General features: G+C 45.6%; 1 protein-coding gene across 4 annotated transcripts in view; it reads left to right on the forward strand.

Moving 5' to 3' along the window:
- RNPC3 (RNA binding region (RNP1, RRM) containing 3) overlaps nt 1-23,037 on the forward strand; it is a 34,527-nt gene extending 11,490 nt beyond the window's left edge. The window contains exons 6-15 of one of the 4 annotated variants that reach the window (XM_075617019.1): nt 8,396-8,464; nt 8,562-8,719; nt 9,758-9,880; nt 12,993-13,111; nt 14,617-14,778; nt 15,552-15,646; nt 15,741-15,799; nt 17,901-18,033; nt 19,022-19,089; nt 22,808-23,037. In XM_075617019.1, the coding sequence (XP_075473134.1) occupies nt 8,396-8,464; nt 8,562-8,719; nt 9,758-9,880; nt 12,993-13,111; nt 14,617-14,778; nt 15,552-15,646; nt 15,741-15,799; nt 17,901-18,033; nt 19,022-19,081 (978 nt within the window). In that variant the 3' untranslated portion in view covers nt 19,082-19,089; nt 22,808-23,037. The other 3 variants (XM_075617018.1, XM_075617020.1, XM_075617016.1) reach the window with 3 other exon arrangements.
- The last annotated feature ends 1,778 nt before the right edge of the window (nt 23,038-24,815 follow it).

Consider the following 24,815-nt stretch of genomic DNA (forward strand, 5'->3'; position numbering starts at 1 on the left):
TATCAGATAAAAGGATAACTTCACATTCATTTGAATGTTCAAGTTTTTTTTTTGTTTGTTTCATTTCCAGACATGTGCCTGCATAAAAATTCTTGGATTCTGATATTCAATCGGTACTGTAGCTTTTTAATGCGACACTAGTCATTCACATGCTTTATGTGATTTTTATTGATTTGGGGGTGTGGGGATCAAAACATGATGACCTGTTGAAAATATTTCTTTGAACTACAGTACAGCTAATCCATTATGATGACTCATCCATCCCCCCCCCCCCCTCAACCCTTTGAGGCTTTGTTTACGGTAACGCATGCGCACTTGTGATAAGCACTTCTCGAATTGAATATGTTGATCTAATTAGCCAATGAATAGAAATGTGTATCCACACCTTCCCGAATTTTATATGTTAATCTAACAAGCCCTTCTTAGTGCAGTAGTGTACTGTAGTTCTTCTGTCAGTTGAAAATTGAGGGCCGGTGCATAATCATGGAAGAATGAAAAATACAAATAATCATGAATAATGCACATTTATGATAATAAAAACAGTAATACAAATTTTTAGTCTTTCTCTTGTTCGTCATGGCCACATTGCATTCTGTAGTTCATAGAGAGAGAGAGAGAGAGAGAGGGAGAGAGGGGGAGAGGGAGGGGCTGTGTAAATCATGACTGTAGATACACTATACACACAGTTCACACAATTTACACATGATACCCCCCGCCCGTCCTTTTTTAGTGCAGCCAGCTCTCTCTGTAAAGGAAAGAAAAATTAGTGCTGTTAAATGCATATAATGGCTTTGTGTACAATAAAACTACTCCATATTGGACTATGCAGTTACTACTGTCAAACTACAGTATACTGGAACTACTGAATAACTACTGTACTGTCAAATACTTTGTAACAAGATTGGTAGTGCAGCTCTCTGAAAATAAAAAATTAGTGCAGTAAAGTGCATGCTGTATACCAGGCCTGCCCAACTCGTAAAGTGAGCAGGGCCGAACTGCTCCAAGGAAAAAAAATTGGGCCGCACGGGTTAAATCATCATCATCTCTCCTCCAGCACCTATCATCATTATCATCATCATATCTCCCCCAGAACCCCTCACTATCAATCTTTACGATACTCCCCATCTATCTCTCATACCCCCATCTCTCCCCCTCACCCACACAATACCCCCCTCCACATCAAACACATAATACCCCCCTCCACATCAAACATACAATACCCCCCTCCACATCCCCCCAGCCCATTCCATGTCAGCATCCCCCCCCCACAAGTCAGCATCCCCCCCATGTCTCTCTTCCCTCAATATGACACACTCTCCCCCTCCCCTTAATGACACTCTCTCCCCCTCCCCTCAATATGACACTCTCCCCCTCCCCTCAATATGACACACTCTCCCCCTCCCCTCAATATGACACTCTCCCCCTCCCCTCAATATTACACTCTCCCCCTCCCCTCAATATGACACTCTCCCCCTCCCCTCAATAAGACACTCTCCCCCCCCTGCAACTCACATCACACCCTCCCCCTGCAACTCACATCACTCTCACCCTCCCCCTGCAACTCACATCACTCTCTCCCCCCCTGCAACTCACATCAGTATCTCCCCCCCCCTGCACCTCACATCACTCTCCCCCCCACCCTGCACCTCACATCACTCTCTCCCTCCCCCTGCACCTCACATCACTCCCCCCCCCTGCCCCTCACATGTCAGCAGCCCACCCCCCCACCAGCCCGTTTTTCACCCCCCCCCCCCACCAGCCCGTTTTTCACACCCACCCCCCCACCAGCCTGTTTTTCACACCCACCCCCCACCAGCCCGTTTTTCACACACACACACACACATACACACACACACACACACACACACCTCTCTCTTAGATCAGCTCAGCACATCCTCTCTCCCCGGTAATAAGCCCCGCCCCCGGCATGCTCTGACCTCCCCGGCAGCCTGCTATTGAAGGAAAAAAAACACACGGCTGCCGCATCCTCCTCATGCTGCTGCTGCCCCCGCGCACTGCAAAACCTGGGGGCTGGGAGGGAGGAGGGATGAATCGCCACCATTTATTTAAACTTTTTTTTTTTTTTTTTTAAATTTAATTAACTGGCGCCCTGCCAGAGTCATCGCGGGCCGCACAGAGAGGCCAGACGGGCCGCATGCGGCCCGCGGGTCGTCTGTTGTGCAGGCCTGCTGTATACTGTAAAACAATCTGTGCCATACTTACCTGTATCATAATGTACTTGGTGTGCCTGTACTTACCATACTACAGTACTGTACCATACTACCTTCCTGATACATGCCCATTACGCTCTATCACAATGGGCAACACAGTCGCAATTAGGTCGATATATTTATTACATCGTTCCACGGTGAGTACATTGTTCCAAAAACTCATTATGCCATTCGCCAACTCATCCTTTTTTGAGGGTTTCACAACTTTTCGGATATGATCCTTCAGCTGATGCCAGACCATTTCGATAGGATTGAAGTCTGGCGATCTGTCATTGGAGGGTGAAAAAAGGAGAATTAGTTAAAGAGATACACAGTAAACAGTGGGAAAAAATGAGACACGGTTACCGTACTTACTCCGCTGGCGTCTTCACCCAGTTGATACCGCAGGCAAGAATATGCGCAGTTGACGCGGTGTGCTTCGGATCGTTGTCCTGGTAGAAACGGTGACCATCTTGGAATTCACGTGTTATGTATTCCACAATCTCAGGCACTATTTGCTCTTGGAAAAAAGCTTTATTCATGATTCCTGTAACAAGAAAAGAGAAGTGCTCAAAATAATGCACACTACAGAAGTACAGTACAGTGCATAAGGCAACAGCATGTGACTTTGTGCATTATTATACTGTACCATCAAAGATGACGATGCATCCTGGTCCACGCCTAGAGAATTCACCCAACACATGCATCTTCACTGGGTGTTTTGGACGCGGTTTCATAGATATGCGTCCTTTTTTGTGGAATGCAAAGGTTGCAAATTTCTCCAGCGATACAGTAGAATTGTCAGTAAAGATGCAATCCTGAAAAGTTTGGCCACTGTCAATCTGTGCCTGGACCACTCTCTTAATCTTGTTGACGTCCCTTTATCATAGGGTACGTTCTGTAATGACAAGGAATAATTTTATAGGTACAGTACAGTTTATTAAACCACACTTTTACCTCCTCTACTGTCCAGTACTAACCTCACACGTCCATATTTCCATCCAATTCTGCGTCTCATCTTCTTGATGCTGGTCTCTGATATGGTTAGATTGTGATTTTTCTGCAGTGTCTTTGACCCTTAAGGCACTCTTCTCATCATTCTCTACACTTATTTGGTCAACCAGAAGAGTTGTCTCCCTACAGGAAACAATACGTTACAGTAGCCCACAAGTACAGTACATAATTTATGCTCAGGCCTACAGTATAGCTAAATATATATAATACTGTAATATAAGTTATATAAATATACAGCGATAACAATAATAATAGATATAGAATAGAGTTTTATATATATATATATATATATATATATATATATATATATATATATATATATATATATAACAGATATAATATTAACGGTACTTAAGTGTGTGTGTGTGTGTGTGTGTGTGTGTGTGTGTGTGTGTGTCAGAATGTGAGTAAACTGTGTACTGTAATGAGGGGGTTGTGAGTGCGTGAGTCATAATGAGTAATAATGAAGTGAGTGATAATTAAGGAAAGAGGTGCAACTCACTTTCAAATAGAATTGATTATAAGAATGTACGAATGCAATTATGATAATAGAGGAAGGAGGTGTAACACAAAAAAAATTGTACAGTACAGTTTATCTAATACAGTAATTGCTAGGAAAATGGTTCTGTTAAAAACAATAAGCCATCTTACCAATAAAAGTGCTATTGCAGTACTGCACGGTACAGAAAACAAACAGTATCGTATTCAAAATACTTTACAGTATAGTACAGTACTTACGCGGTAGTTACCGTTGGTGTCCTCTTGACTTTTTTGGTCTTACCGTGGGCAGGATAGCTCACGGTGGCTGCTGGTACAACGAGGCCTGAAGTACTTAACCAGCGTTGAATATCTGCAATTCGTTGTCCTCTCATGTACATCTCCTTTATTCGAATGCTGAGATCCTTAGAAATCTTTTTAACAGGCATCGCTGCGTGTAGAAAGAAATACAAGCACAAGAATGTATATTTGATGTTTATTCTGTGTATTCAATGTGCAGTGAATCCACAAAATGGATGGTGTATTTATACTTTAATGACTCACATTAGAGTACGCCCACTTTTAACACCTGCACATCGTCGCCATGCATAAAAGGTGACACACATTGCATAGCCTCCCACTCGATGATCTTTATCTGAACTTGCCCTTGTCCAGATACTGCATTGTGCCATCTACTTCCATGGATCAACCCCGATTCTACGGACGCAGGAACCCACACTCTTCTGCTGTGCCTGTCGTGCCGAAAAAGCGAAAGGCGGCAGCCGTTTCCAAGCCACGGCTGAAGACTCCAAAGGCTAAGGCTTTTAAGAAGCCTTATTATGTCAGGAAGAAATTCGGTGATGTACACTCAAAGCAAAACAAATGGTCACCTTCTCCATCAGCCCTCGCCGCCACTGCCGCTTCTCTCCCGGAAACCCAGAGGACACCTTCTCCATCACTCCTCGACGACGCTGCCGCTTCTCTCCCGGAAATCCACAGGCCAGCTTCTCCATCACTCCTTGACGACTCTGTCGCTTCTTTCCCGGAAATACACAGGACACCTTCTCCATCACTCCTGAACGACGCTGCCGCTTCTCTCCAGGGAACCCCCATCTCATCCTCTTCAGCACCCATCCACCCAGATGTCCACAGCACCCCATGCACAAGATCCAGCTCGTTAGACCGCATGCTGAATGGGTTAAGTGTCGATATCCCTGGGAACTCTATGCTGGTAAAGATAGATCTTCTTTTAGAGACCATGCTAAATATGGATCAACGGATGGAGAAGATGGATCAACGGATGGAGAAGATGGATCAGCGCATAGAGAAGATGGATCAGCGCATGGAGAAGATAGATACTGACATAGCGGGGATACATAATTTGCTTGGAGTTCATGCCCCTGTATCTCGGACGCCGGAGCAGGAGGGTGGCATGGATGGGATGAATGGGACCTTCAACCTTCCATCACCAAGCGCACCCCCTCAATCAGAAGAATGTGTTCATGTATGCCGTTGACGAGGATGACATAACAAGACCACGCCAGGAGACAACACTGCAGGACGTATACCCCCATGAGTGATTCCTCATGATGGGCATTCCAGGTTCTTGAAGGTAGTATCCATTGATTCTATTCTTCTCGTGGTAGCTAGCACCCCGGTCTTTTTTCTGTTAAAAGTGTACAGTGTAAGAAAAATTAACCCACCCCAATCAAGCCCTTATGTTCTCCTCACTAGAACATTTAGAAACTTTAACCCACAACAATTTCTGGCTGACCTTATCAACTGCCCTTGGCACAGAATCGACTTCATTCCCGACCCTGATTCTGCGCTCGACTAGTTCCAATCCGAGTTCTTAAAACTCTGTCATACCCATGCTCCACTACGCAGAATAAGAGTATGGAGTGCCCACCTTCCGTGGGTTACAACTGACCTTATTGCACTCTACAGTTCAGGAATGCCTTGTGGAAAAGCTACAAAGTAACTGGCACTACCAAGGATCTTAATCACTACAGATGCCTGCGGACTATGTGCACACGGCAAACAAGACATGCAAAAGAACAATATTACTCTGACAATCTTCGCCAGAATACATCAAATCCAGCTAACTTCTGGAAGGTTATCAACAATATATTCTAGCCATTAATAACCGAGTAATATCACTAAGGGGGGTATTACTCTGACAAACCCCACTGACATTGCAAATGCATTAAATGATTACTTTGGGGGTGTGCTACTAACTTATTAGCTAAACACAACCCAAACCACAAACATGAACTTCATTCTGAGAGTACCCCTATACTCCCACCGTCTTCCACTGCTCACAATTTTCAATTTGTCCCAGTATCTGAAGAGGAGATTACACAATCGCTCCTCAAATTAAAACTAAGCAGCCAATGCGGACCTGACTTACTGCAATCTTAAGTTCCTAAGACTTGGTGCCGCAGCCATTGCCAAACCAATTGCTTCCATAGACCTGGAAAACTGCCAGAGTTGTCCCAATCTTCAAAAGTGGGGACAAAAACACTGTCTCAAACTACAGGCCAATCTCTCTTCTCCCAATACTCTCCAAAGTCATGGAAAAATCTCTTCACTCCCAATTAAGCGATTACTATACCAAGACAAATTTCCCTAGCCAATTCTAATCTGGCTTCTGCCCCAAACACTCCACTGTAACTACCCTGCTAAAAGTTTGCAATGAGATACAGTGTGGAATGGAACGGGGACAACTCACTGGTGCAGTATTCCTAGATTTTGCAAAGGCTTTGATACTGTTGATCATGTTATCCTGATTAACAAACTCCAGTGCTCTGGAACAGGGAAGCATGCTTTAAACTGGTTTCATCCCAACATGTGTCCATCTCAGGCTCTAACTCCAACCCCTTGGATATCACCTGTGGTGTCCCGCAAGGCTCTGTTCTGGGGCCCCTACTCTTCTCAGTGTTCATAAATTATCTTCCTACAGGTTTTAAGGGAGCTTCAATACACATGTCTGCAGATGACACAATCCTGTATGCACACAGCCATAGCCTCTCTGACCTTCAACACATACTTCAGTCTGACTTTTTGAGACTCGAAAACTGGATTTCCCAAAACAAACTGTTTTTAAACACTGACAAGACTGTAACAATGGTATTTGGGACCAAGGCTACATTTTTAAAGCTTCAAATGACTGAGCTCCAGATCAGAACCAATGCTAACAGCACCCTAACTCCTGTTACTAGTTTTAAATACTTGGGCATATGGTTTGACTCCCATTTAACATTTGGGATGCACATTGGTACCCTAACCTATGCCAAACTAGGTGTACTTTACAGGAACAAATCCTCCCTAAGTCTGCTGGTTAGAAAGCGTATCGCACAGCAGATGCTAATGCCAATTATCGACTATGAGGACAGGATGCGACCTGGCACCCCAAACCCACCGTAGCAAGCTTCACACCCTCTACAATTCAATTTGTCGTTTTGTTCTGCAATGCAACTACAACACACATCACTGCGAAATGCTCAAAGAACTAGATTGGTCAACACTAGAGTCTAGGCGCAAAGTTCACTTTTCCTGTCTTGTCTTCAAATACTTTCTGGGCAAGCTACCCATCTACCTGAACAAGCTCCTCACCCCTACCACATGCAGCACTTATCTGAGATCAGACTCCAAAAGACTGTTCATGGTCCTAAGGTTCCGCAAAGTATCCGGCAACTCCTCCTTCTCTTACCGTGCACCCCAAAACTGGAACAGTCTACCGGAGACTCACTGCCGCCACCAGTCTAATGTCTTTCAAATCTAAAGATGTATCATAGTTAATCTGGTCTGTAACTGTTACATACACGTATAATATATATTATCTCTAACTGTGCATGCAATGTCTTGTATATAATGTATACCCTGTTCACTTATGTAACTATATTTGCAACCATGTATTTGTCATCATAACTCTTTGCCCAGGACATACTTGAAAACGAGAGTTAACTCGCAATGTATTACTTCCTGGTAAACATTTTATAAATAAATACAAATTGAATTTAAATGCTTTGGGGAAGTGTGCGGGGGCCTCTTAAAGCGCCGCACCCCCACCCCCCCCCCCAAAAAAATATTTCACCCCCCAGTTTGCGCACCCCTGATATATATATCACACATTGTGAACATCTGTTGATCATAGTATAATATTGTATGTAAGGTTTAATATACATCACGCAGTGTGAACATCTGTTGATCATAGTATAATATTGTATGTAAGGTTTAATATACATCACGCAGTGTGAACATCTGTTGATCATAGTATAATATTGTATGTAAGGTTTAATATACATCACGCAGTGTGAACATCTGTTGATCATAGTATAATATTGTATGTAAGGTTTAATATACATCACGCAGTGTGAACATCTGTTGATCATAGTATAATATTGTATGTAAGGTTTAATATACATCACGCAGTGTGAACATCTGTTGATCATAGTATAATATTGTATGTAAGGTTTAATATACATCACGCAGTGTGAACATCTGTTGAGATTTAGCTTTTTTTGGTATCTGTACGTTGTGTTTGAAGGTAAAGCCTCGGCGGGGTGGGGGTGGAGACGGAAATAGCAGCTAATATAATATGGGAAAAGGAAACCGACAGTGGTCATTGCATTTCCATAAACACGAGTCGCCAGTCTTACCTTCATGCTAAATCATGACCATCATTCTTGTAGGTGTTGCATTTGATGAATAAATTGAATCTGCCGGCTCCCTTTGGGCCTCTGACGGCGCATCCTCCCTTGGTGAGTGGGGCCTTGTGTTTGCAAATTTTAGTTTGCGTTATTGTGAGATGTGTGCATCTGTCGTGCTCAGCGGTACATGTCATTTCTGTTGTACCAGTATGCAGAACATTTAGCGATGCCCACACTGCACCCGCCCATCCCCTCCTATCCCCCGGAGAACCCGCCGCTGCCGGAGCTGGATGACGATTACGACATGGAGGTATCCAGCCGGGAAGAGTCGGAGTACGACAGTGCGGACGAGGATGACAAAGAGAGGCGAGTACGAGCCTTGTAGCTGACGGGGAGGCCTGGGGCACGCGCCACGCTTTACAGTTTGCTGCGGGACTCCGGTGGCGCAGGACGTGTATGACACAGGCTGAAGGCTCAGAGCTTCGACCAATACGCGCATGAATGGTCAGCCAGCTGAGGAAGCGTGTGCGTGTGTGTGTGTGTGTGTGTGTGTGTGTGTGTGTGTGTGTGTGTGTGTGTGTGTGGTGTACTAAATCAGCTGGTCCATGCTTGATGTTCTTTGAGTGAAAAAAAAAATATAAGTGTGTGTATGTGTGTATATATGTATGTGTGTGTATATATGTATATATCTCTTGCATTCCCAGTAAAATCAACCCCACACTGATGAGACCCATCAAGGTCGAAACAGCTGTCTGTGGGTGGTTTTCTGGGTATGCACCTTAACCCTGGCTGTGCTCAAAGCTGTGACCATGCAGCAAGCTAAAGCCTATAGGGAACCATGTTAAAAATGGTTATTGAGGCAAAAAGTGACACTGCGTGCTCATTTGCATGTCATTTCCCAGAATCCCTTGCTGCAGTGGAAGTGCTGTATGCTGGGTGATAATGGGGAAAGGCGGGGTTGCAGACCTGCCTAAGACATGCAGATGAGCATACAGTTATATTTGCATATATATATATATATATATATATATATATATATATATATATATATATATAATTATGGTGGGTAAAAAAAGTGACAAAAACCCTCCACAGTAAAGCATAAAGCAACTGTAAATATTCCTGTATATTCATTTGCATGTCTTAGTCAGGTCTGCAACCCTGTCTTTCACCATTATCACCCAGCATACAGCACTTCCACTGCAGCAAGGGATTCTGGGAAATGACATGCAAATGAACACACACACACACGATGCATAACATATTTGTCACACATAGACATACTTTGAAGTAACATATAATGTAACGTGACCGCACTGCAGAAAGAGAAGGATGTATCTGTCTGCACCTGAGAACCCATGCATGAGAGAAGCTGGTTTATACTGTGTTTTATCACCGTGCTAGAGTGACCCGGCTGAAGGAGCTATCAGAAGTGCTGCCCAAGGCCAAAAGAACCACTAAACCACCCCGTCCACGGAAGAAGATTAAACTGAAGGATCTTCTAAATGTGCCGGTGGCAGCTCAAAGGTGAGAGGACATGGGGGTAACGTGTAACAGCGATGCACAACTGGGAGTAACGTGTATTGGCGATGTACTACTGGGAGTAACGTGTATTGGCGATGTACTACTGGGAGTAACGTGTATTGGCGGTGTACTACTGGGAGTAACGTGTAACAGCAATGCACAACTGGGAGTAACGTGTATTGGCGATGTACTACTGGGAGTAACGTGTATTGGCGGTGTACTACTGGGAGTAACGTGTATTGGCGATGTACTACTGGGAGTAACGTGTAACAGCGATGCACAACTGGGAGTAACGTGTATTGGCGATGTACTACTGGGAGTAACGTGTATTGGCGATGTACTACTGGGAGTAACGTGTATTGGCGGTGTACTACTGGGAGTAACGTGTATTGGCGATGTACTACTGGGAGTAACGTGTATTGGCGATGTACTACTGGGAGTAACGTGTATTGGCGGTGTACTACTGGGAGTAACGTGTATTGGCGGTGTACTACTGGGAGTAACGTGTATTGGCGATGTACTACTGGGAGTAACGTGTAACGGCGATGTACTACTGGGAGTTACGTGTATTGGCATGTTACGTTTGAGTCGGCAGAGGGCCATCCAGGATGATATGTCGGAGAGACATTCAGAGACTTTGGTCTGTACAGCAGGTATAAGGTCTGGGGTTGAAAAGTAAATGTGTATTGTCAGCATAGAGGTGATATTGGAACCCAAGAGATGTGATTATGTCACCTAGAAAAAGTGTGTACAGAGAAAAGAGAAGAGGCCCCAGGACAGAGCCCTGGGGTACCCCCACAGAGAGATCAATAGAGGAGGAGGAGGTGTTAGCAGAAGAGACACTGAAAGTACGATGAGAGAAGTAAGAGGAGATCCAGGATAGAGCTTTGTTACCGATACAAAGAGTTTGGGGAATGTGAAGGAGAAGAGGGTGGATCACGGTGTCAAATGCTGCAGAGATGTCGAGTAGCATGAAAAGAGTGTAATGGCCTTTGTCTTTTGCGGCATAGATGTTGGTATTTTGTTGAGGGTACCTGCTGGGGTATCTCAGGAGGCAGGGAGCCCTCGGAACTGAAGTTAATGCTGCTCGGCTCCCGAGACCCCCTGCTACAGCCTTGTAACTAAATAAATAATGAAACAAAGCAAGAAATGCAACCTTTAAAGCAACAGTCCAAGCTGCCATTTAAAATAAGTAATTAGCTAAGTTGCCGATCGGTGAAGATTCGGCTCGGTGGTTCACTAAATGGCTGTCAGTGCAGCAGAAAAGGATAAAAGATGCAAAGCTCAGTGGGGGAGATCATGTGACCAGGCAGTCACTAGATACAATTGGTGCACTGCTAGAGAGAGGGTAGGGCTCAAAAAGGGGTGTGCCAGAGCCTGTTTCAGAAGAGGAAAGGGACTGTTAATGGTTACTATAGAAACAAAAAATGCTTGTTACATTATAATATATTTAAAATGTCATTCACAGTGGGTTTAAAATATATATATTATCCTTGGATGAGAGATGGTGCTCAAAATCACCTGTATACTCAAAAAAATACATGAAAACAGAAACAAAGAGAAAAAAGATCCCAAAATAGCACTCTAGCGTACAAAAGTATCAAAATGTATTAAACACATAAAACATATACAAAGGACCCACAGTGTCCCCAGGGCTGTCTAATGTTAGAACACTGATAACAAACTAAGCTACGCACTGGAACCAGCAATATAAAGTCAGTACTGGTAAATAGTAACTTAAAGCCATTGTATGACTAAGCTGAATAAACCACGAGAAAGCTGAGTGTGAACAAACAGAAATACCCCAAAAATTAGTACATATGCAGAACCTGTAGGGTGGAGGCAAAGAATTAGCCTCTAAACACTAGGACCGGCCGCTCAAAAAGTACTGAGTGTAACAACTCATAAATCAATGGCATGTTGGCATCATAGCAAAAGCATACATTAGTGGGATCATACACAGGCTGAAATACACACACAGTGTAGCAGCAAAGTTATAGACAAAGAACAACACACAGCCAAATTGTACTTAGCACTGATCCAGGGAAAAACAAACAGGAAGCTGTATGTCTGCATGTGAAGGGAGTCTGTTCAGAGTAATCAGATCGGCGCAATGCGCGTGCTCCGTGAGCGATATAGGCGCCAAATTCAAAACCGCAGCAGGAAAGAGTAGGACAGCCAGGGGCACCGCCGGACCCAAGACAGTTTGACCTTTGTCTATAGCTTTCCTGCTACACTGTGTATGTATTTCTGCCTGTGTGTGAGCCCACTAATGTATGCTTTTGCTATGATGCCAACATGCCATTGATTTATGAGTTGTTACACTCAGTACTTTTTGAGCGGCCGGTCCCAGTGTTTAGAGGCTAATTCCTTGCCTCCACACTACAGGTTCTGCATATGTACTAATTTTTGGGGTATTTCTGTTTGTTCACACTCAGCTTTCTCGTGGTTTATTCAGCTTAGTCATTCAATGGCTTTAAGTTACTATTTACCAGTACTGACGTTATATTGCTGTTTCCAGTGTGTAGCTTAGTTTGTTATCAGTGTTCTAACATTAGACAGCCCTGGGGACACTGTGGGTCCTTTGTATATGTTTTATGTGTTTAATACATTTTGATACTTTTGTACGCTAGAGTGCTATTTTGGGATCTTTTTTTCTCTTTGTTTCTGTTTTCACATATTTATCATCCCTAGCACCGCCAGTAGTGTTGATTCTGTACACTTTACTTTACTGGTTTTAGCACTTCTTATTTATGGTCTGTTGCAGGCTTTTTTTGTATTTCAAAAAAAAATATATTCACATTTTTGATAATTACAAATATGCTACAAGTATTTTTTTATAGTTCAGAACTGATTAAAAAATAAAAAAAACACATGTAGGATATTGCTTGGGCTGCAGTTTTAAAGAGGATTCCCGGATTTAAAGGGCATTGCATGAAACGCACTTGCAAAATGAGTCCCCTTGAGAAGACTGCCTTTAAATGCCTTTTCTCCCCTTCTAATTAGCGTTGTAGAGCGTATTAAAGAATCCTGCACATACAATGCTTCCAATTCTGTCCCACACATGTATTTGGGAGAGAACGCGCGTCCTTCTCACGTCCTCCCTGTCTTCCAGCCACGCGCCCCTGCTGCCCGCGGACGTTTTCGAGCAGCCGCACAACGCGGCCCCGAAGAAAATCGAATTCCATCTCCCTACGGACATGCCGCCGGCACCTCAGAGAGAGGATGGTGAAGGTGAGGAGGGTTAGCACTTCGCTGTGTGTAACGATAGCCGCCGCCTGCTGCTGCTTGTGATACACAATGCACGGCCCGGGCAGTCAAATCCACACATTGTGATGGCGTTTGGCAGCAGATAAGAGCCGCCGGGCTCACTGTGTTTGCTCATTCTCTTACCCGCTGTTAAACATCTCACCCTTTTCGATGCGTTTGCTTTCTTTCCTATTTAGGATTTACAAACACGCACACAGCCCCAGTAAGCTCAGAACCCAAACCCACCATATACAGTATATCTGTGACATAAGGAGGAGCGCTGCTGGGATTGTGACCTCATGTATACAACAAAAGACACAAAGCCCCAGTGCTACATCCAACGTGAGACATGATATAGTTACACACTTATCTGTTTATCTTCTCACAAGTGAGGGTCACTTAGGAACACTGTGACCAGAGTATTTAAAGCTCACACCCCCATCACAGCCCATCTGTGGGTCCTAACACTGCCTGGGAAAGCTCCCCTAACCTCTCTATCAGAAGAAGAGCTGTCTTATGAGACGGGTCATTCACAGGTGCACAGCAACACCTGCTATTTATAAGGCATCCTGAGTGTAAGTGGCAGTTCTTGTGAAGCACCTGTGGGAAGAGCAACAAAGCAGGTTGCTTATATTTCCATGTAATAGAATCGTGTATGGGACGGGGCATTAAAGCGGCAATCCCACATGGGACAGGGTTTTCCCCCCCCCCCCCCTGGGGATTGAAGCTGTGGACCTCTGAAGCTGGACCCCATTAATTTCAGCTCCGGGGACCCCCTGCTTCCCGAGATACAGATCTCCGTAGCGGGTACAGGTATCTCTGCAAAGTTTAAAACTCCCGCATCATGTGGGCCAATAGGAAGCCGCACCGGATGATGTCACAGCTTCCTATTGGGCCGCAGGGCGCGTGAGCTTTGAAACTCCGCCCTTAGGTGATCCCTGCTAGCTGAGCGGCTACCCGCGCCCCTACGGGACGTCTGTATCTCAGGAAACGGAGTCCCTGGAGCTGAAATGAACGGGGTTCAGCTCCGAAGACACCCCGCTTCAATGATATGTTAAAATAGAAAAAAGGAGAGAGAAACGGCTGCTTGGATTGCCTCTTTAATGTTTCAGAACATCCCCAAGTTAACACCCGTCCTGGTCTGTATTAAAATCTATACAGTAACTGCTGTATATGTAAGTATATGTTGCTCCAGGATATACTGTGACAGCATGGTTCCAGCACCGGTACCCACAGTTGTAGCAAGACATACTGTTCTCGGCCGCAGGACCACGACTGCCTCGGTGCCGCAGTAATATCGCTGTGCAGGATTAGATTCGGCAGCATGGAGCAACCCGCGGCTTTACGCTTCAGCCGAGGCTCCGGCGACAGCAAGTCTCGCTACACCTCCAAATACCGTGGGTTGTACAGACGGGAGCGTTTCGCTTGATTAATGGCTGGTTCCCAACGGCGTCCCAAAGTAACCCACCTACCCCGCGTCTCGCCTTTAGAGCCGGCCCCTGAAAGAGACGAGGACGTGGTTGGGTTTGGAAAGATTTACCCAGCCCCCGCTCCCAAAGCGGACGAGAGCGAGGAAGAGGAGGAGGAAGACGATATGCCATTAGATTTCATTTCTAGGAGGGAACTGGAGAAGTGGAGGCTTACTAAAGAAGGTACCCACCATATTTCTTTGCAACTTCGCCTCCGTGTATAACAATGTACACACGGACACAGCAACACAAAGTGATATCTCATAGAAAAGGATTGTGGTCCATTTTTATTTCCCCACCAAGGCAGCCGTGTGTCATAAACTTGGGGGGTGGGAGTTGTGTACTCCTAGTTTTGTAGACAGTTTCTTTAGATGGTTCACGGTTCGTACATTTTCTTGTTTATTTTTACTGGCCCTCGACCTTGTACATGTTCTGGCATAAGCGCGGCGCGTGTGAAATACAGAGTGATAAGAGAACCAGACATCCCTGTCAACATTGGGGATGCGGCTACATTTTCCGAACGTCCTCGTTCACACCACGTACATTTAACATAGCACTGAAGCAGGGCGTCTCCGGAGGTGAGCCGTTCATTTCAGGTCCGGGGACCCCCTGTGTTCCGAGATACAGGCCTCTGTAGGGGGCTCCTCTGCTTTATAAAGCTCCCATTGGTCAATAGGACTCTGCACCTGCTGTCAAGGCTTCCTATTGGCCCGCAGAGTACGGGAGCTTTGAAAAGTGGCCATTATGTGAACCCTGCTAGCCGAGCGGAGCAGCTACCGGCGCCCCTTACGAGGTCTGTATTTCCTGAAGCAGGGGGGCCCCGGAGCTGAAATGCATGGAGTTCAGACCCCCTGCTTAAATACAATGCCGCTTTGATGTGACGAGGAATTTCTAGCCGAAATATAGACACGCTGTAACATAACAAGCACGCTTATTGTAATTATTTCCTCTTGCAGAAATGAGAAAACTTTCTGTGTTCAAAAACTATAACCCAGGCGATCCAAACTGCAGACTGTACGTGAAGAACTTATCCAAACAAGTTGATGAAAAGGTAGAGAGCACAAGTCCTTTCCGCTATATTTAGTTCTATTTCGGAGCGCTCCTCTCGTGTTGTTGATCCGTACGTGTTTTGTCTCTTTCTACAGGACCTGAAATTTATCTTTGGGAGATTCGTCAACTTTTCATCTGAAACAGAAAAAATTATGTAAGTTTAAAAAGCAGTATTACTACTTGAAACCCCCCCCCCCTTTTTTTTTTTTTTACATTTTTATTTTTTTTAACAAATAATTGTACATTGTTCTTACCTACTCTGAAAATCGTTTGGTGCTCCTGTTATAAATCTTTCAAACTCCTGCTTGTGTGGCTAACGAAATGGCCGCTTTTCAGTTTCAATCAATCTTTCAGGCAGTGAAACTCAGCAGCTATAATGTATTCTGATATCACTAAGGTAACGTCTGTTACAGTTTGCAGTTGAAACTGCTGGGAACATTGGCAACAAATGATCACACACAGGAAAGTGTTACAAAGATCTTGCACTGCTGGGGAGGTGGCTAAACTTGCTATAGAAATCAAAGGATGCTCAGTGTATTAACACTCATTAAAAATGGCATTGAGGCAAAACAAAAATTCACTGTTTAATAATACTACAGTACTGATTTATTTATTTAAAAAAATGTCAGATTTCAGGTTTTTGCTGCTTTAAGGTGTGGAGCGGGACTTGTATCGTGTTTGTTATAAATATACAAGTATATTAAATATTGTAGATACAAACTAAAGGGAAAGGCGGGTTCAAATGAATATTGCAAAGTCAAAGGTACCCGTAACCCGTAAGCAATACACGGCCAAACCTACAAGAGAAAAGGGCAGACATTTTTACACCCCAGGTATTGCATGCCAGCGTCACCACGTGGAATGGAAAGGTTTGTAAAAAGGCTGCAGCTATAAAAATGTCATTCTTCAAATATCACAGGTCCTACCTTTTTTAACCCTGTGGTTTTTGCCACGTCACGAGGTCTGGCATTCCAGACATTTGCTCGTTTTCTGGGTGGAATTGCGTTCCGTGGCACGCTGGAACCCATCCGTCTCGGGAACGGAAGAGGACAATTGGAAATTGGTCACCCAGATCCGAACCCCGCTCTACCTAGCCCAGGGGATCCACCACCCCCGCCCACACATTGAGTGACTTTCTTTTATGTGCCTGGACAATGGTCTCGGTTAGTAGGGAGCTGCCATGATATGGTCTGGTGACATGACAACTTCCTATTGGTCTGTGTGAGGCTTTTTTTGCTGCCATGTTGTTTTTCCAAAAGGGACCAGAAACAGTGGTACTAAAAAAGGTAAAGTAAATCTCTCTGGAATGGGGGGTGGGGGGGTTCATCAGAGTTAACAATCGTGGGGTTCAGCTTCAGGGGGTCCACTCAATCCCCCCAAAACAGTTCTAAAGGGGGGATTGCTGCTTTAATGTTATGGGTTCATCTTAAGCATTGTTTTGTACAGTACCAATCTCTAAAAGTGAAATTATTATAAAGATTAAAATGGAGAGGACAATATGCTGGGTTCTTACGAAGGAAAGATAATGTTTCAATGTCTTCCAACGACCTGCAGAAACTATCCACTGCTGCTCCAGATATTCTGATTGTCCGGTGCATGTCATATTTACAAGCCTAACGTTTCTGTGTTAACATTGATGAGCCATTGTTAGTTTGCGCTGCATTTATTCTTGTTGTTGGCCCCACACCTTGCCTATTAAGGGTATCGGCACGTTGATTTAATCCTCTATGTACCTTTCTGCTTGGTTTGATACATTACTCCATTGGGTTGTTAGTATTTCCTGCTGCTGATACTTCATTGAGTGCCCTCTTTGGGCTATTGATAATACTGTGGTCAAGATCAGGTCACTTAGTCTCTTTATTTTTACACGTGTTCATTGTGTCAGGGAGACCTTGTCCTAATAGGGTGTAAGGGAAGTACTTTGGATCATACAGATCTTGTGGAACAGTGACAATCTATTCAGTGTCTAGTCATTTTACGCCCTGTTTATATGTGTGTTTATTCCAGTAAAATCATTTTGCACACTTTATTTACATTTTTTCATGTATCAGATTGCGTGCCGGAAACTCCCCCCTTTTTGTCACAATGTTTCCATGTCTGTTTCTCTGCATTATGTTGGTGACCGCCACCATACTGTGAACCTGTTTGTGAATCAATTGCACATCCACCAAACCAAAACGTCTCCATTAAACTCCACAACATTCATAACGGCATCTCTTCCGTCTCCTCCCGTTCTCCCCCAAACAATCGGGCAGGTTCGACATACGCCTGATGAAGGAAGGACGAATGAAGGGTCAAGCCTTCGTAGGGTTTCCCAGTGAAGATGTCGCAGCGAAAGCTTTGAAACAGGCCAACGGATATGTCCTTCATGACAAGCCAATGGTGATTGTATCCTTTGCATGGGCCTGTGTGAAGGGTTCCCGCAGCGAGATCCTGCAGATCATTCCTTAAGTAATAATCCGCTCTTGGCCTTACTTGGCCATCAATGCCCATGGTGAAAGAGTTGAAGGCCAAGAGGAGAATTGCTCTTGATTGGTCCAGAGGAGCAGCATTCTGGGCCAATCAGAGCAGGGATTTTCATAATGCACAGAATTTATACGCAATTAGCCTACAGTGTATTACCGCACAGCTGTAAGGAGTGGAATGGGGGTTGTTTTTCTCAAACTCTTCCTGTCCTAAATTGAGTGAAAATGTACAGTATTCAACCGAAGAGAGAGAGACGCTTTTGATGGGTTTATCTTTGTTTTTTAATTGTTTTGAAGCTGGGGTGACAATTATTAAGCGTCTCTCTGAAATAGTTGAGAACATTTTAGCTTTGCAGCAGTAGTAGGTGAGCTGACGCGCGAGGGCTTCATTGTAACAATGCAAAACACAAACGTTGAGGGTATATACAATCGTCATTTAAATGACCAATCCAGTTTGTTGATGAGCTTCTTATATCTGGGATAGAACAACATGGCCGTAGGTGACTGAACTTCTGTGCAGGCAAAACCAAGAGGTGGTTCGGCGGCCATGGCCCTTGGTCTGTAAATGCACAGAAAGCCCCGATTGTTTCAATATGGCTTTCTTTGCGACCGCAGCAAATCGGGGCTATCGCGGTTTGCAGAATAAGGGCCGATGTATATTTCATTTTAAAACGCCAGCAGCTCCAAAATAAGTAAGCCGTGTTTCTGGTAAAGGAGACGGCCTGGGGTGAGCAAGTTATTGAAACCTTTTAGCGTTGCGTCCTTGTAGGGTCTGGATGTAGGGTTGCACAGAGGGACAGGATGTGTATACAAATACGCTCCTCTTTCTAGAAGGCAGCACGTACATTTATGGGGTGTAACGCAGGCCTGTCATATTCCCTATCCCGTTAACCACCTTAATTCAAAATCAGCAATTTGCGAGATCGGCTCGTCCGAAACCCAACGCGAAGGATACCCAGAAGAAGAGATGAGAGGATGGGTAAGTGATATCAGGAAGTGGCTGACAGGCGGCGCCTGCCACAGAGCAGAATACTCCGACGTATCGTCAAGAGCTACAGACCCTCTGTAGGGGGTGCCACTAACCGGGATCACGTAATGGCGGCGATACGAAGCACCAGCTCCCTGCGGGCCAATAGAAAGCAGTGATGTCATCAGGTTCGCCTTCCTATTGGCTCACGTTACCGGGGGCTTTAAACTTTTAAACCCCAGCCACCTAAGTCGTAGGAGCTACCTGCGCACGCCCTACAGAGGTATCTCCAGAAGCAAGGGTAGAATTAAGAGTTCAGCTCCGGAGACCCGCTGCTTCAAACCTGTTAAACATTTTACGTGAAAAATTACATGAATTGGTCCTTTAAACTCCGTTACCAGTATTTACCCCACACTTGTTTAAGTTTGACATAAGAAATAGAAATGAGAAAAACTGATATATAGCAGAATAAATGTAATTTCTCTTTGGTTATTTCTCGTCCTAAACGAGTTTGATGGTTGGAATTTCCAACCCCTCTGGCAGAGGCTGCAGTGTTCTCCAATCTCTGCGCGGAGAAACATGGCGGCCTCACTGACCAGTCTAGCAAGAACGGTTTGCAGAATAAACTACCCACAATGCTTGTGTTATGGCAGGGGTGGCCAAACCCAGTCCAGGTATTGGGGATATCCCTGCTTCAGCACAGGAATTCTGACTGAGCCTCCTGTGCTGAAGCAGGGATATCCGTAAAATCTGATTTGTTGGTGGCCCTTGAGGACTGGAGTTATCCGCCCCTGATTTAGGGTCTCAAAGGAACAAATAGCTAACACGGGGGCTTTATATCGAGGCACATTTGGTGCACACAAAGGGGATTTCTCACATTCGCCCCCCCCTTTTTTTTTTTTTTTAGCACAGCTGCGTCGAATGTTAGAAACGGTTTCTATTATCTAGTGCTGGTTTGTTAGCTGCAGAAGATCCCCCCCCCCCCCCGTCACCCCTCCTAAACGTGGGGGGTGGGAGTGGGGGAGGAATTGCCATTGATTTGATGGATAAAGTGACGTGACACAACACCCCACTAACGCTTCCTTTTGGACACCCTAAATCCCAAGATGAAGCAAATGGGGCTAAGAGTAGTGCAAAGTGCTTGATACATTAATGGGGGTAATGATTAATTTTTCCCCAAACTTGCCTTGATACTTGGCCCTGCGGTCTCCGGACACGGCAGTAAATGTGTTTTTTTCCGCTGTAGTTCTTGCCAACAATGCAATGAAAACAGTTATTCTTCTCTCTAAAGATGCCCCCGTGTATCTCTGCCGTTCTGTTTGGCATGAACCATGTATCCTTTCTGGTTGTATCCTTTTTATGCATTTACGGATGTTGCCAAAAAGGCTCACCCCCCATTCAGTCTGAAATGATGAAATATAACGGTTGAGTTTAGGAAACGGTGGAGTCTGGCTGGCAAGAGGGGGAAAGACCACCACGGTGCCCATTATTAAACTGGTAGTCCATTCTACTTGTGTAATCTAGAAGAGCCAGCACTCGCATGCACTCGCATGGACATTTTCCGTGGACTTTAGGTAAAGCGACGTTTTGGCCCACCAATGGTACCTTTCCTAAGAAACCTAGAGTAAGGGCCTAGTGGCGGACCGAAATGTCGATTTCACCGGATAAATCCACGGAAAAGTCTGAGAGTGCTGGCTCTTCTATATATCGCACATCTGGAAACCGGTGGTATCTCCACGCACCCGTGGTAGGATCATATGGGTTTTGGAAGGCTCCTTTTATTCGTTTCCTACATCAATCCCAATTGTACATGTGTGAGAATAAGGGACGATCCACTTCTAAGACAATTTATACACGATCCATTTCATGGCAGCAATTTGAGAAACCTCCAGTGCCTGACCTAACAACCCAAGGAGCAGCCAAAGTAACATGCCAAATACACTTCATGCTTCTTATGTCTCTGCCACTAGCATTATGTGTGTATATGCTGGCACCACCAATGTGTACACAGCACTATATTGAGCAGGTTATCAGGATATCCCTGCAATTACTACCACCTGTGCTGAAGCAGGGATATCCTTAACCTTACCTGTTGGCCGCCCCTGAGATAGAGTTATAATACAGTGTGTTCAATAGGAAGTGATACAAAAGGAGTTAGGGAGCTACTGCCCTACAGAGCTTACACTGTATTCTGAAATACTCCCTCCTATGCAGCATCTATGCCACAACCAGGGATTCCTTTTTCTATACAGCCTGTGTGATCACACCTGTTTAATAATGATGCTTCTTGTTCTTCACGGCTGATTTTTTTTTTTTTTTTTTGGTTTTTTTGTTTCTGCGCCATTTTGTTTTATCCCGGCCCTGAAATCGATCTGCAGAAACGGAGTCAAAATTTCAATATTGACTAATTTGTTGGCGTTTGAGTAAAAGTCGCCACTAGTTATTCTCCAGCTCTTGGCGTATTTTTTAATATTCGGGGGAAACGGGGAAAAGGTTAAAAACAAATTATTTTAAATTTAAAAGACAAACGACAACAAAAACTAGAATATTGGAGATTTTTCCCAAGAATGTGAAGAAAAATGGAACCAGATGTTGCCGCCTTCGCACCTCTCTGCACTCTGGGGAATTCTCTTTCAGAAAAGCTTATTGTTCATTCAAAGGACTTTGACATTTTTCTTTTTTGACACTCGTTTCTATAAATGCAGGTAGGACACTACACACTCACTGCTCACACGCATCCTCGCTCACTGTCTCACACACTCACTCGCTCTCACACTCACTCTCTCTCACACACAGTCACTCACTCATTCTCACACTCACACACTCTGTAGTTCAATCATTTCCTGCATTTATTTTAGTATTTGCTTACACTGAAAAATAATGCTGTAGGCCTGTGATTCCCAGCAGGGGAAGGGGTGTCCGTGACGCGTCTCCAAGGGGTTCTCCCCCAAAAATCAGTACGGGTGGCTCTCGGCAGTATATAGCGTGGTCCTGAGCCCGTGTGGGACGGCGCTCTTGGCAAGACCCCAAACTGTACCTTGGTGTGGGGGTATATCTGTTACAGCAGGAGCTTCCCATAATGCTTTGCATTACATCCACAGCAGCAAGGCATTTGGAAGCTCCCACAGTGTGTGACAGCTATACCCCCCCATGCTGCCTGCACACACAGAGGGGCAGTTTGGGGTGTTATTAATCGTGTTCCCCCCACGAGCTCAGGATACCACACTGCTTGGGATCAGTCACACAGTCTGTTAGCGCTAGTCTGAGGTGTCGCAGATAAGATTTGATTCATTAGGGCAGCGGTGCGCAAACTGGGGGGCGTGACCCCGGGGGGGCGCGAGATCACCGGCGGGGGGCGCATTGTTTACAGAGGCCCTGCGCGCTTCCCGAAGGCACTTAAATTAAGTGCTGGGGGAGCTGCAGGGCCTCTGTAAACAATACGTACCTTGGTTCAGCCGGCATCTGGAGACAGGTCGCCATGGCAACGTGACGTCATGACGCCCAGACGCCGTGAATCGGGGTAAGGAGGAGGAGGGAGGAGGGCGCGCGGAGAGGACATCCGGCAGGAGGACGCAAGGAAAAATGTTTGCGCCCCCCCTGCATTAGGGGTTCAAATATCTTCTAGCAGGGGCAGTGCAGTGTACAAGAGGTTGGGAGCTGTTAAATATGAAATAAGTTTTCATATTAATAAGTAAAAGTTTTTTTTTTTTTTTTTTTTGTTTTACTTCAGGTCACATCAGCGTCTCCATGAGAATCCAGGTTTAATGTGTGTCTAATATTCCAGGTGAAGGACTTGGAAGAGGCTTCGCGGCGAGAGGCACACGCGGTTCTGTGGACCAGAGCACGTCTTAAACAGTGAGACACGACCGGGGTATTTCCACATTATTGGGCTTCTGGAGTGTACATTTTTATTCCAAAAAGCGTTTTTCTGTTGTAAATAAATGTTACTTTGCAAAACAATTGAGTTTCTGTTGTTCTGTTATCGGCAGTGGTTGACAAATCACCAAAAAATCTACTCGCCTCACAAAAAAATCTACTCACCACCTAGTACCAAACGTGTGCTGCTTGGGCCAATATTTACTCGCCCGGGGGTTAAATCCACTCGCCCGGGGCGAGCAAATGTATAGGTTTGTCGAACACTGGTTATCGGGATCTGTGTTTTCTCGACACAGGACACAGAACGTTGGGCTTAGAACCGGTCCGATATGAACCTGTACTGAGCTCGGTATCTCGGTATCACTGGACGTATGGTGATGCCAGATGAGGTGTAGTGGTACCACTTTACAGATCATTAGTGAGAACTCGGCTGGTTTCCAGTGTACTGTGCTGGGTGTCCACTGGTACTGTGCTGGGTCTCCACTGGTATGGTACTGGGTGTCCACTGGTACTGTGCTGGGTGTCCACAGGTACTGTGCCGGGTGTCCACTGGTACTGTGCCGGGTGTCCACTGGTACTGTGCCTGGTGTCCACTGGTACTGTGCTGGGTTTCCACTGGTACTGTGCCGGGTGTCCACTGGTACTGTGCCGGGTGTCCACTGGTACTGTGCCGGGTGTCCACTGGTACTGTGCTGGGTGTCCACTGGTACTGTGCCGGGTGTCCACTGGTACTGTGCCGGGTGTCCACTGGTTCTGTGCTGGGTGTCCACTGGTTCTGTGCTGGGTGTCCACTGGTACTGTGCTGGGTGTCCACTGGTACTGTGCTGGGTGTCCACTGGTACTGTGCCGAGTGTCCACTGGTTCTGTGCTGGGTGTCCACTGGTACTGTGCTGGGTGTCCACTGGTACTGTGCTGGGTGTCCACTGGTACTGTGCTGGAGGTCACATCTCCAAAAGGACAGAAGGCACCAAAGGCTTCAATAAGGAGGACTAGGTGGCCTCAACATGCACAGAAGAGAGAGAAAGCAACTCCTAAAGCAAGTATTCATAAAGTGAGAGAGAGAGTTATTTCTCATATATATAGTGTGTATATACAGAGAGAGAGAGAGAGACACGCAGAGAGAGACACGCAGAGAGACGCAGACACGCAGAGAGAGACGCAAACACGCAGAGAGAGACGCAGACACGCAGAGAGAGACTCAGACACGCAGAGAGAGAGACGCAGACACGCAGAGAGAGAGACGCAGACACGCAGAGAGAGAGACGCAGACACGCAGAGAGAGACGCAGACACGCAGAGAGAGACGCAGACACGCAGAGAGAGACGCAGACACGCAGAGAGAGACGCAGACACGCAGAGAGAGACGCAGACACGCAGAGAGAGACGCAGACACGCAGAGAGAGACGCAGACACGCAGAGAGAGACGCAGACACGCAGAGAGAGACGCAGACACGCAGAGAGAGACGCAGACACGCAGAGAGAGACGCAGACACGCAGAGAGACACGCAGACACGAAGAGACAGACACGCAGAGACGCAGACACGAAGAGAGAGACGCAGACACGAAGAGAGAGAGAGACGCAGACACGAAGAGAGAGACGCAGACACGAAGAGAGAGAGACGCAGACACGAAGAGAGAGACGCAGACACGAAGAGAGAGAGAGACGCAGACACGAAGAGAGAGAGACGCAGACACGAAGAGAGAGAGACGCAGACACGAAGAGAGAGACGCAGACACGAAGAGAGAGACGCAGACACGAAGAGAGAGACGCAGACACGAAGAGAGAGAGACGCAGACACGAAGAGAGAGAGACGCAGACACGAAGAGAGAGAGACGCAGACACGAAGAGAGAGAGACGCAGAC

The sequence above is a fragment of the Ascaphus truei genome, chromosome 10 (assembly GCF_040206685.1).
Source record: "Ascaphus truei isolate aAscTru1 chromosome 10, aAscTru1.hap1, whole genome shotgun sequence".
Classification (NCBI taxonomy): Eukaryota; Metazoa; Chordata; class Amphibia; order Anura; family Ascaphidae; genus Ascaphus; species Ascaphus truei.